This window comes from Mobula hypostoma, chromosome 11, assembly GCF_963921235.1.
Source record: "Mobula hypostoma chromosome 11, sMobHyp1.1, whole genome shotgun sequence".
NCBI classification, from domain to species: domain Eukaryota; kingdom Metazoa; phylum Chordata; class Chondrichthyes; order Myliobatiformes; family Myliobatidae; genus Mobula; species Mobula hypostoma.
In genome coordinates, this window is record NC_086107.1 from 102246193 (window position 1) to 102260353 (window position 14161).

The following is a 14161-nucleotide window of genomic DNA, read 5'->3' on the forward strand; positions in this document are numbered from 1 at the left end:
GACCTTCAACTTCCATTAGTCATTAAAAATACTGCAATTAAGAGTACAATTCCCAAGACCAGGTGCAAAGTTATAAGTTTATTATAACTGTTAATAAAAGTTATACATGAATCTTGAGATAATTTTAAATTTTGTCATGCACAGCTGTGAATGAGTACAATAATAAGAATGTGTCACCAAGTTGCTAAATTCAAGGCGTTTTCATATTTTGACCCCTTTTCTGACTTAAGGGCCAGACACTAAATGCTATATGTACCTTTTCTCTTTAAAGATGCTGATCAACAGGAACGACACCAGCACTTTTCCTACTTTTACACCAAATACCTTCTTTGAGTTGTTAATAAAATACAGTAGCATTGAACACTTAAGTCCCAAGTCCCAAGCTGAATACTGCTGTGGACTAAGTGCATGAACACAATGTCCAGCTCTTATCTGGAACTGAAACAACTTTATAGCAGGGGTCACCTAACAATGGTTTCCTTTATTAATCTAGGCTATTATAATGAACATGCTCTTTAACCAGCTTCATCAGACACCAGCTAATGAAGCTAATGTCCAAAAATTATTCATAAGTACACTGAATTATCAATTGCATTCTGTTTAATGCTTTCAAGAAGACAAACTTATTTTGTTAATAAACTGATTTGAGTTATGTGAATTAAAATGAGCAAGTCACTTCAATGACATGCCCAATAACTGAAAATTATGGTCATGTTTAATAATTAGCCAAAAAAGTGTATTTTTTTTTACATAATGGCCAAGTTACAGCACTATAAAAATGGAAAAAAATCCAGTCCTTCAACAATTTGCTTAATGTAAATGAACTGAAGTTCCATTAATGAATTCACATTTCAAGAAATGTTATGGAAGTGTGTAAAACTCTGGCTTCTTACTTGGAGGGAGTCCACTCTGCAACTGTGTCATGCTAGGGGGCTGGGCTCCTCCTGTAGATAACAGACCACTTTGGTTTGGCATCACACCCTGTTTCTGTAACCTAGTGCGGCGCTTTTCTTCAAGTTCTTTCTGAATCTTGTAGATCTTCTCAGCCAGCAGATGATAGTACTCAGCCTGAATTTACAAAGATAAATTTGTTTTTATTTTAATACAAGGATGTCAAGAAACTCTGATTATTACAAACAAAAAAGCAGCAAGATCAGAGAAAGGAATGAACCTAGAGGTTCCAAAAGAGAGCAGTACAAATTAGTGGCTTCCTTGCCTGCTACCAGTGTACATTTGAACCTAATGCAAAAGTGGCAATGTTTCCTTTTCATTCACAAGCTGTTATAATAGCCCCATGCATTCTAACTCTGTAAAGAAAATATGACCATAGAATTGCTATTAGCTTGTTTGACCAGAGTATTGCATCCTTTTACATGGTTGAAGTAATGACACTAATGAAATGCTGGCCTATACACTCAGTGGCCACTTCATTAGGTACACATGCTTGTAATGCAAATATCTAATCAGCCAATGATGTGGCAGCATCTCAATGCATAAAAGCATGCAGACATGGTCAAGAGGTACAGTTGAATCAGAATCAGGTATATGTCTTAAAAGTTGTTATTTTGCAGCAGCAATACATATTAATAAAAGACTATAAATCACATTACAAAATATGTACACAAACTTAAATCTGTAGTGCACAAAGAGGAAAAACAAAATGAGGTAGTGTACATCGAGAAATCTCATGGCAGAGGGGAAGAGGCTATTTCTGAAATGAGCTTGTCTTCAGGATCTTGTACCTCCTCCTTGATGGTAGTAATGAGGAGTGGACCTAGGTGATGGGGGTCCTTAATGATGGATACTGCCCTTTTGAGACATTGCCTTTTGAAGGTGTCCTCAATGCTGGGAAGGCTAGTGCCCATGTTGGAACTGGCTGAGTTTACAACCTTCTGAACATAAACTGCTGTTTAGACAAAACATCAGAATGGGGAAGAAATGTTATCCAAGTGACTTTGATTGTGAAATGATTGTAGGTGCCAGATAGGGTAGTTTGAGTATCTCAGAAACTGATCTTCTGGAGTTTTCACATGGAATGTTTTACAGAGAATGGCATGAAAAACAAGAAAAAAGAACACCCGGTGAGGAGCATTTCTGTGGCTGGAGATACTTAATAAATTGGCCACTGATTGTAAATGTCATACAAAAACACATCCAGAGTGTTGACAGTCAGCTCATGTACCTCACCTCCAGATGGATAAATTGCTCTTAGAGAGAACGTAGGATAGATTTACCACAGTGAAGAGAGCTTGCAAATTAGGGTCAAAATTCTTTGAATTTGAGGAAGATTGACTTAATCAAAGTTTTATCAGTATTAAGAGAATCCATTAGTCTGACAGCACTATTACCTTGGAGGCGGGCAGAGGCAGAGAGACTTCCATAAATTGCCGATAAATAGCCTATTTTTGAAGGATGGTTGTTGTTTTGAACTCTTCCACACTTCTCTATGGACATTAGGTTAATCGCTGATTTTAAATATTGGCTGAGGACTTCTTTTTTTCCAAACCAAGATTTAAGGGATATGGAGAAAAGGCAGAGCTATAGAGATAGACTAGCCATGACCTCAATGAATGCTTGTATAGGCTCAAAGAGCTAATTGGCCTATTCGCATTCTTATTAGTTATTTAAATATACCTATTTTTGATAAAAGTACAGAATGGTTGTAACGGGTACTATTCACTTAACAGTTCTATATCATTTAATCTATAATTAGTATTCTGTGCAATTCATTTTTCAAATAGTTCACAACATACATGCTTGCACATTTAACATAATAGACCAGAAAGAAACAATCCCAGGTTTTCCACTATAACAAGTTGAAACTATTACACTTATTACCCCTAGAAAAATAATAAATTATGACTTACCCTGCTGTTGGCAGACTCATACATGTCACCTTCGACTTTTCTTGCATAAGCCACCAGGTTTTCCATTCGCCTGTCTTTTAACGCTGCTGGATCAGGTGTTGGGAATATGGCTTGAACTCTGCATTAAATGAAGTAATGATTTAAAACTTAGGTGCAAACTAGGCAAAATTTTTTGAAGTGAACTTGAAACAGGCAGCATTAAACTTTAATTTAAATGGCAGTTTCCTTAAAAATCCATAATTGTCAATTTAGCCACCTTCAAATTTAATTCAGTCACAAATTTAGCATGTGACACTGCACTGCACACAGAACATACTTATTTTGCATGCAGAAAACATTATTAACAATGTATTTAGAACAATAAAACAAAGCACAATGAGGTAGCCATGTTCTATTCAAAGTAAATCTATTATCAATGCAGATGTGTCACCATATACTACCCTGAAATTCATTTTATTGCAGGCATTCATGGTAGAACAAAGAAATACAATAGAATCATTGAAAAACTACAAAGGCTGACAAACACAATGTGCTAAAGACAAACTGTACAAATGCAAAGAAACTCAAACTATAAACAAATAAATGCTGAGAACATGAGTTGTACAGTCTTTGAAAGTTGAGTTTTTAGATTGTGAAATCAGTTTGGTGTTGAGGTGAGAGAAGTTGACCATGCTGGTTCAGGAGCCTGATAGTTAAAGAATAATAATTGTTCCTGAACCTGGTGGTGTGGTGTCAAATGTCCGCAGTATCAAATATCCCACAACAGGGGTATTTCAAGGGAACTTAGTTACTGAAAAGCTTTCCATTATTCTATACATTTATTGCCCTCTACAGTTAAGCTATACATTGAAGCAATTTTGCCTCTTCCGGATCCCATCAGTTCCTTCTTGCTGCTTCCCCCCCCCCCCATAGCTTTGTAAACCTTTCCCCTTTCCAATATTCATCCAACAGTTTCCTTCTGAAAATTGTTAATAAATCTGCTACTATCATCTTTTCAGACTTTTGCACTGTGGAAATGTCATTTTTCTTCACATTGCACCTGGTTCTTTGGCCGAGAATCTTATATTGGTAACTTCTGGTTACTGCTTCATCTGACTATAGAAGCAGTTGTTCCTCCTCACTCTATTAATACCATCTGTGAATTTGAATGTCTTTATCAAAACTTCTTTAATGCTTCTCTAATCAAAGAAAAACATTTAGCTTCTTCAGTTTTCACAAAACTGGAGATTCTTAGACAGCTATGATTCGTGTAGGCTTCTTTATCAGCCTTTTTTAGGGCTTGAGATCCTTCCTAGAGCATGATTAACTTTATGTACTTTCCTCTCTCAGCTTCCATTGACAAAACTAAAGATCTTAAAAAGACGTTACAATTTGAAACAGACATACACATACATGCCAGGTTGTTGTTCTGAATTCCATTTTAAAACTATACTTCTCATTTACTTGGCTTATCGCTCTTATTCAAAAAACGTGTTTCTACTTTAATCTGTTACCTATCCAATTTATTACATCTTCCAAAAGTTCAATGATTTATTCATTTACTACATTTCTAATTGCTTATATCCCATCCCCTGCTCATCTATAGCAATCTAAAATAAGATTTTATTATTATAAGGAGGACTAGATTTTGCTGTACCATGAGTCACAACTGCACATAATTGGCAGCAATTTTTGGGACATCACTGGGGACAGTACGGTGCAGCAAATCCAGAATATATTGAGGAAGTGAAAAGCTGCAGTGGGCTACATCAGATGGAGTGGGAATGCATGCAACAGATCCTGTGCTGATCAGAGGCAGTGCTGGAAATGCTTCCTTATTTGATTTGAGTAGAAGAAAATAGCCTCAAGAAACTCTAATTATTCTTATTCTTGGTAAAAAAAAACCCAAAGTTTCTTCAGTGTTAAATATTTTAAAGTTAATTTTTAAAAATAGATTTTAATGCTTCTGAAACATATAAAACATTGCACCCTTAACTATCCATATTAAGATTGGCCTGTCAGTCCTTTTATAATTAAGGCTAGTTTAGACTACACCTCTCAATGTATCAATTATATCCCAAAGCCTTTGACACACAGAACATTATTGTGAATAACCCCCTATAGTTTTCTCCATTCCTGCTGAGAGGATTACTTCAGTTACATTTGTATAAAACTAAACACAAGCTTGCTGCGTACTGCAAAATCTAGCCCAATATTATTACGTAGCCTTGGAAAATAAGACAAATGTTGTACTAGAATTAAAACAATTGTCAACAGAAAAGGACAGTTACAAATATGAAGGAGCAGCCAAGATTACAAGGATGTTGAGAAAAGTAGTTTGCATGTTTTAAGTATTATTCACATGTACAGTCATTTAATGTGATTGCCAAGGCAATTAACATTTGACTATCATGAATAAATTATAACCTTACTTACAATTTGTGCACAAGATGATTGCGTAGGTCCTGAGTGACATCTTCATGCCATGATTTCCGAATGCCAGTACTTGAAGGGGGTGTTGCTGTTGGCACCGCATTTAGATTGCTAACACCTGTGCCATCGCTTAACATTTGGCTAAAAAAATCAAAAATTGACATCTGTTATACAGTAGAAAAGAAAAGCACATTTTAACATCTCCCCTATACAGACTTCAAATCATTCTGTACATTCAGGGTACAGCAATGAACGAGCATACAAATAATACTTAATTCCGCAGTTCAGCCGCACAGGATAGATTTGACAACAGAACTTATAAAAGGTAATGAATCTCCTAGCTACAAAGTCAACACTGGCAATCAAAATGGATTTTACATGTTCACACTGAAAGATATGTAGTGAAAATATATGAAACAGTACATGCTGGATTAGACTATTTAATTGTTATTTTCTTTGCAGTTTAACAATTATCTGCTTGTATTTTATATAATTACTTACACAAACATGCATGTTTCCTAATGGCTACAGTATGTATATATAGTTGCTCAGTGTGTCCCCTAGTGGTTACATTTGTATAATTCTGGAAAGCTCAGGAAGCTTCCCTGGTGCTGCATTATTGGAATAAGGTGTATCTCGTTGGCTGACTCTTATCTGCAAATCTGAATGGAATGTTTCTTATGTATGTGTTTAAAAGAGCTGACCATGAGGCAATGCCATCTCTTAGTCTTTGTTCCGCCTTCTGTTCCTGTTACTGCCCATTTTCCAATTTTCTTTTTCTCTATTAACATCTTAACAAAATGATTGTGAAGCAACAAGTTTTGTGTCTCTTTCCTGACTAAAAAATTTTGGATTAAAAACATCAGAATCCAACAGAGACGGAAAATGAATCTTCAGACTTACTTTGATGGAGTCATGGATGGCAGCAACATAGCATCATGCAGTAAGCTGGATTGCTGAGTGGAGGCCTGCACACCCACATTATTTCCATTTACACCCATCTGATTGGTACCTACAAAATACATACAGAAGACACCTGAAGAATTCTAGAACATTTTATCTGATGACTATCTGGTTGGTTCAGATGGATATTTTCTTATCATAGGCTAATAATGCATCAACAAATTACCCTGCAAAGACTTGTTGAAATATGCCATTATGATTCTGTTTACTTTCATTTCCAGCTACAAATTTAATATCTTTTTAAAATTATGCTTGTTGCTGCAATTTTATCCCACAAGTAAAATGGGTTGATTTTTCAAACAAGAATCACAATTATGTTGAAAATGTCAAATATCTAGAGCATATTAGCAAAATACAAGCAATGATGCCCTCAGCCAACCCCTCCATCTACATCTCTCTACCAAGGTCCTAGATACTCTGGTCCTACGCAGTTGTTTTTCAGCTAAAATTTAGTGTGTCTGTGTATCTATATAAAAATTGCTTATTATTAATTGCCACTACCAACCAGAATAACACTTTCTGTGATTAGATTGGATAATTTTAAACTTAAAAAGCTTCAATACACTGCCACCATACTGTCCAGTATTTACATCACAATGGGAAAATAAGTTATTCGAAGACATTAGTTAATTCTGAGCAGAAACTGAGCTCTAGTATATTTTGATACAATCTGAGAAAAATTCCAGCATCTGCAGATTTCCTCGTATTTGAGAAAAATAATTCCTTTTTTAATACATAAATTATCAATATTTAATGATTATTTCACTAGGCATCTATAAAATGGAATGTGAATATTTCATGGATTGCACAGTGACAACCTGGGGACAAATCTTTAACAACTGGTACTGCTTTGAACGCAGCTTGTTTGTACCTACCCATAGCATTCATAGGCCGTATAGGTTGGTGCCCCTGTGAAGGCTGAGACGATTGCTGGTTCTGCATCGCAGGTTGAGGCTGCATCTGATTACCCTGATACGTGAGTCCAAGCGCTGCGTAGGCTCGCTCTATAGAGCTTGGGTCGATCTGACTGGTAGTGTTTATACTTGGCGTGGTTGGTTGTCCAACCCCTACTGACCCCAATGAATTTCCTAATCCTACTGCTGCACCAGCTAACAATGCTGTGGAAAATGAAAAGAAGTTGAATTTATAATTTAGTTTATGTGGATAACACATCTTTTGCTATAACAGGCTCAAGTTCCTGCCATTATCCAAAGTTACTGCATATGTTATCTAAGCATTGCTGCATGTAATTTTGAGCTACTTCATTTTCTGTGGACAACCTAAAGTCTTGCTTTGATTCATTCAGTTTTACCTTGATGACACAATTATATCTTAAAACTTGCTTTATCGCCTTTTTTGGAGCTCTGATGAGAGGTCATAATTATAAAGGAAATTCCTAAATCACCTACTTATAGTCCATACTGCAAGTTTAACATAAGTCTGAGTGAATCAAATGAAGTCAGGAAGCCAAGATTATAAAGAATTTTAATACTGTGGATCTTTTGTGCCATGGTTTTTTAGACTTTCAAAGCAGTACTCACATTGCTGGTTGCGTTTGTCCCCAGCGTTTTTCAGAGGGAGACAAACAGGACAGTCGTGCCTTGTGCAGTTCTTCCAATGGGAGATGATCTGACGTGAGGACGCACAGTGTGCAACTGGAAATGATCAGCAACAAATGAAACAATTAGGGCAGACAAAAACGTCAAACAATCAGAACTCCACATTCAAAGAAATTTAAAACAAGAGTTCCAAACTCTGATACCTCAACTAAATCACCACAGAAATTCCATTCTTTGCTACAGCAGGTGGTATTAACAGGATGTAATCACAGGTCAACTGCAATAGAAACAGGTTCTTCATAAGTCTGACCTGGTGATTTAGATGAGCATTCAGCATCATCATGTGCCCAATGGAAGCGAATGTACAAAGAGTTGAGGTACATTTTGGAGGAATATAAACAGTACAACAAAAAACAGGAGAAAATCCAGGACTATGCTAAATAATCTGAAACAGTACAAAAATCTCTGCACAACCAAAATAGCAGACAAGCTCCTAACTGTGTTACATTACCAGTTGAGTCCATACTCACCCTGACAAGATTTGCCAGCCTGACAGTGCGTCATGTGATTGAGGACATTCTTCATAGTTCGGCAATGAGGCAAGTTGCAGGGCCGTACCTCACCGTTTGCTTGTTCCCGACGCTGGCATTTGTGTGCATGTAGGAGCAGAACCAGCTGTTGCTGGATGAGTTTTCGTTTCTCTGGATCTGCTGTAGGTGCAGAACCCATCCCCTGCCCTGGAGGTTGCCCCATTCCTCCTTGTTGCACTGGAGAAGGTTGCTGTGGCTTCAAAAAGAGAACTTTATTAATTAATGTAGCACTTTAACATCAGAATTTCAATCCAAAACAGCACCTTTAGAAGTAGTCAAAATTGTTAAACAGAATGTGACAACCAATTTGCACACTACAAGATCTCACAAGCTACAATGAAATTCCAATCAAGTAATCTATATTTAACAATTCAATAATATCTATGATAAAAAAATCCTGTCATATTAAGTAGTCTTGGAATCTTTTGAATTCACATTAACGGACAACTGGAATCTCAGTTATCCAGAATTACAACAATGCAACTCCCTTTAGACAGGCGCTAGTCAAGATCGGGTACACAAATCTCCTGAGTAAGACTAACTCATGATAAAACAAAAAGAAGATCTATCACAGATTTAATGTTAACTAGCAAAATCAATTCAACACATAATAGCATGCAAACTTAAGTATCAATTCTATCAATTTGTTTAGGGTTCAGTGGTACAAGTTTCTTCACAATCCTATTTAACAGTGATGTTTAGACAGCAATTCCATTCAACACCCTTCTCTTTTGAAATGGTCATCCTTTTTCAGTCATAACGATGTTCTTGTATACAAACAGGTGAAGTTCTCTCAACAGGCTTTTTGATCAAAACACCACCAACTGGTCTGATGGTTTTGTGTTCATCTCATTTATCAGATGCTTGACTACCCAACAAAACTGTAATCACTGTCTATTCTTAATTTTCTTTGAGGTGGAGGTGGCAATGACGTCCCACCTTCTTGAACTGCTGTAATAAGATAAGCCAGTAGTTACTTAATAGAAAACCCCTTCATTTAGATCCAGCAATACTTCTAACTCAAGGTGGAGAGAGAGAGGAGGTGAACATGTTGATAGCACTTTCATGAACCATGCCTGTGCCCTCCCTGACAGTACAGAACATGAGTTTTATTATTAGGTGGTGTTGTTCTGAATACAGTACACATCTTGGGTGGTGGATGTCAAAGCAGTATACAAAAATGATTAATTTTGAAGTATCGACTAATGATCGCACAATAAATGATTACAGCATGGCAGAATATTAACTTCAGCTTCAGAACAAGAAATTTAGCTCTGATACAAGTGTCCAAAACATCGAAAGGAAATTACACCAGTATGAGCAAGACTTTGCTAAAGTGGACCAAAAAAAAAAGATTAAAGAGTAAAATACTAGATCAATAATGACAGACATTTACGGAGGCATTTCTTAAATTTTTTGCATAGGTACATTCCAGTGAGAAAAGCAGGCTGTACAAGAAAGACAGTACCTATGGCTAAGAAACAAATGTAAGGATGCCAGGTAATTTTTAACAAAAGGGGTATACAATATTGTAAAGATTAGCAATAGGCCAGAAAATTGTGGAATTTTATTAAAAACCAAATGACAAATTTAGAGAAAACATTGAGAGCAATGTTTGTTCAAGTAATATAAAAAAGACAAAACAGCTTTTAGAAATATGTATAAAGGAAAAGAGTATAATACCCAAATGTTGGTCCAGTCCAGGATGACTAAAATTCTTACAAGGAAACAGAGAAATGGCAGAGATTTCTAAATAATGGCTGATCGACTAAAATGAGGTACAGTCTTGTACTTTAGTGTAAAATACAGTCTCGTCTCCATCATTCTAGAAAACTAATGCTGCTAAAGGCTAACAGTCTTTGAATCTCAAACACAAGAAAATCTGCAGATGCTGGAAATCCAAAGCCACACACACAAAATGCTGGAGGAACTCAACAGGTCAGGCAGCATTTATGGAAATGAATAAACAGTCGATGTTTTGGGCTGAGACCCTTAAATTTGATGGCTTACACCCAGGATCTTAAAAGAATTGGGTGCATTGACTGTAATCTATTAGAATTCCCTCTATTCCTGGGGTGGAGGTTCCCAGTGAATTTTAACATAATACCACTGTTGTTTAAAAAAGGAGGGAGAAAGGAAGCTGGATGCTACAGCTCAATTAGCCGAACATCTAATTCTTTCACTGTTCTACTTACCAAGAGAGCTCTCCTCCATGACCCTGACCGGCATTTACATAACGCCAAAGGCCGATGTTAAGCAGGCACTCAAGGTATGAGTGCTGCCATGAGCAAACAGCTTACCCCAATACCTTTCAAATCATTGTTGGAGATTTCAAATGAGGCTTGTTTGAAGAAATCTCTGCCCAATTACCACCTGCAACACTCGGTGTCACAACACACTCCATCACTGCTATACCATGATCAGGAATGGCTACTGCCCCATGCCTAGACCACATTTCAAGAAATATGATCACTTGGCTCCCCTCCTTCTACCTGCATACAGGCAGAGGCTAAAGAACAAGGCTCCAGAAATGAGGACAATGAAGAAGTGGTCGTGAGAGGCAAAGGAGCAGTTACGAGATTGCGTCGAGTTGGTGGACCGGGCTGCATTCAAGGACTGAGGATCTGAATGAATCCAACATGGCTCTCACGGACTTTATATAAAAAAAAACCAGAGTGTGTCCCTACAAAAATCATTGAGTCTTTCCCGACGAGAAGCCCTGGATGAACCATGAGATCTGCAGTGCACTGAGGGTCACATCAGTGGCAATTCCAGACCAAACTTGAATCACTGAAGGAAGCTTGTCAGCTGTGGCAGGGCTTGAGTGCTGTCAAAACATGGGCCATTTTCATTAACTCCCACAGCCTCCGATAACGCTGTGACTTCAGTCGACAAAGCCAATGTGCGAGTATCTTCAGGAGGGTGAACCTGTGGAAAGCATCTGGCCAAGACAGGTAACCTGGCTGAGTAATTAAGACTTGTGCTGATCAACTGGCTGGAGTGTTCACCAATATCTTTAACCTCTTGCTTTGGCAGCTTGAAATACTCATTGCTTCAATCATACTGAAGCACTAGAAGAATGAGGTAATCTGTCTCAATGACTATCATCTAATAGTACCTACGTCTACTGTGATAAAGTGCTTTGAGAGGTTGGTGATGAAACATATCAACTCCTGCCTGAGAAGCCATTTGGATTCTCTCCTATTTGTCTATCATCACAACAGGTCAACAGATGCCATTTCATTGGCTCTTCACTCAACCCTGGAACACTTGGACAGCAACAATGCATACATCAGAATGTTCTTCATTGACTACAGCCCTCCAATCAATACTATCATCCCCTCAGAACTAATTAATAAGCTTCAAGACCTGGGCCTCAATACATCCTCGTGCAACTGGATCATCAATTTCCTCACTTGCAGACCCTGGTCTGTTTGGATTGGCAAGAACATCTCCACAATCATCATCAGCACAGGTTGCCTGCTTAGTCCCTTGCTCGACTCACTTTATACTTATGACTGTGGCTAAGCACAGTTACAACACCATATTTAAGTTTGCTGATAACACTACTGTTGTTGGTCGAATCAAAGGTGGTGATGGATCAACATATAGGAGAAAGATTAAAAATCTGGCTGAGTGGTGCCACAACAATAACCACTCACTCAATGTCAGCAAGACCAAGGAGTTGACTACTGATTTCAGGAGGAGGAAACAGCAAGTCCATGAGCCAGATCTCGGGGGATCAGAGCTGGAGCGGATTAGCAAATTTAAATTCTTTGCTGTTTTCATTTCAGATGTCCAACACACAAGTGCCATTACGAAGAAAGCAGGGCAACACCTCTACTACCTTCGAAGTTTGGGAAGATTCAGCATGTCACCTAAAACTTGGACAAACTTCTATGGATGTGTGGTGGAGAGCATATTGACTGGTTACTTCAGAGCCTGGTATACAAACACCAATGCCCTTGTACGGAAAAGCCTACAAGTAGTGGATACAGTCCAGTCTATCACATGTAAAAGAACTCCCCTACCAGTGAGCACATCTACACAGAACGCTATTGCAGGAATGCAGCATCCAAAGGAACCCCACCATCCAGATCATGCTTTCTCCTCACTGCTGCCATCAGCAAGGTGGTACGGTAGCTGCAGGACACACACCACCAGTCTCAGGAACAGTTATTACCCCACAACCATCAGGCTCTTGAGCCAGGGGGATAACTTCTCCCGCTCCATCACTGAACTGCTCCCACAACCTATGGACTTACTTTCAAGGACTGCTCACGTTCTTGATATTTATTACTTATTTATTTTTCTTCTTTAGCATTTGTACAGTCAGTTGTCTTTTGCACATTGGTTGTTGCCCTATTGAGGGCAGTCTTTCATTGATTGTATTGTTTATTGTGAATGCCCGCAAGAAAATAAATCTCAGGATTGAATTCAGAGACATACAAGTACTTTGATAATAAATTTACTTTGAGCAAAATGCTACAACCTTAATTAAGCAGACATAAGGATGTTAGAAAATTGTAAGACCAACAAGAAGAATCATAGTTTTATGTAAGGTACATAAAGTGTGATGAATCTTCAAGGATTCCTTGAGGATATCACAAACAGTGGATAAACTGGAACCAGCAGATATTGTGCATTTTTTATTTTCAGAAAGTATTAATTTAAAGGTTGGAACATGTAAGGAAATCCATTTTGGAAGGAACCATGAAAAAGTTAATTATTTAAACGGAGCAAGACTACAAAGCATTGTGATGCACAGGGATCTTGGAGTTTTAGTATATGTCACTATCCTTTGTCATGCTATGCTCTGTATTAACAGGGGAGCATAATGATAAAAAAAACTTCATAACGTCTATTTTAGCATTCCCAACAAAACTGATTAAAATGATATGAAACAAATAATGAAATAAGAAAGCAAAAGTAAAATGTAAACTTATCAACACTCACCAGGTTTGGCATCCCCACACTACCAGCAGGCTTCTTGTCCATTGTAAACTGAGGCAAATTGTTTCCTAGTCCTCCCTTATTTTGCATCTGCTGGCCAAGTCCACTGGTACCCAGAGTCTGACTAGCGTTTTGACCATAAGGCTGTCCATAAGGACTTGGAGTTCCCATCATTCCCATCTACAAGTTAAAAATGAACAGAATTAGTTATCTTTTGCAGAAACTGTTCTTGAACTGTTTGCTTGGAGCTTCATCAGTATATATTCAAATACACTGGGGGAAAAAGGACCACAACTTATTTGGAAGATGGATTATCAAATCAAACTGTTTTTGAACAATACCAGTATCCATGAAGTTAACATTTTTGGCAATCCAACTGCAAGAGAAAGTAGGCTGCACGACCATTAGGAGTATAGAAAGTGTATGTAAATTTGTAACAGATATTTTCTTGCAACTTGAGGGACAAGTATTGTTCTATGCGGTGTACAAGATGTACAGAAAAGTTCCAAGTTCAACTTCTGCAAGATTTAAAGAGTAAAGTCCAGGAGGTAGTTCAACTCTGCATTAATTATTTTAGATGAACATTTACTATAGCTCATTAGGGCCTGTAGAGACAGGAAGCAAATATTACATTAAATATTACACAATCTTACATTCTATAACAGTTAGCCAAGATATAATGAAAAGAAATTTTGTCCCAGATGAGCAAATGGAGATATATATGTATTTCCCGGACTTAACTTTTGATATTCTGAATATGCCCTGAACTGGTTTCAAATAAGGAAGCATATTCTCAATACAAAACTGAAAATGACAT

The 14161-nt window shown here is 37.5% G+C and overlaps 1 protein-coding gene across 1 annotated transcript in view; it reads right to left on the reverse strand.

Moving 5' to 3' along the window:
• LOC134354026 (histone acetyltransferase p300-like) overlaps positions 1 to 14161 on the reverse strand; it is a 93415-nt gene that overhangs the window by 44798 nt on the left and 34456 nt on the right. The window contains exons 3-10 of the mRNA XM_063062698.1: positions 13348 to 13524; positions 8332 to 8587; positions 7784 to 7897; positions 7118 to 7360; positions 6183 to 6291; positions 5283 to 5420; positions 2868 to 2985; positions 894 to 1068 (exon numbers count right to left, since the gene is read on the reverse strand). Of these exons, the coding sequence (XP_062918768.1) occupies positions 894 to 1068; positions 2868 to 2985; positions 5283 to 5420; positions 6183 to 6291; positions 7118 to 7360; positions 7784 to 7897; positions 8332 to 8587; positions 13348 to 13524 (1330 nt within the window). The remainder of the gene's footprint in view (positions 1 to 893; positions 1069 to 2867; positions 2986 to 5282; positions 5421 to 6182; positions 6292 to 7117; positions 7361 to 7783; positions 7898 to 8331; positions 8588 to 13347; positions 13525 to 14161) is intronic.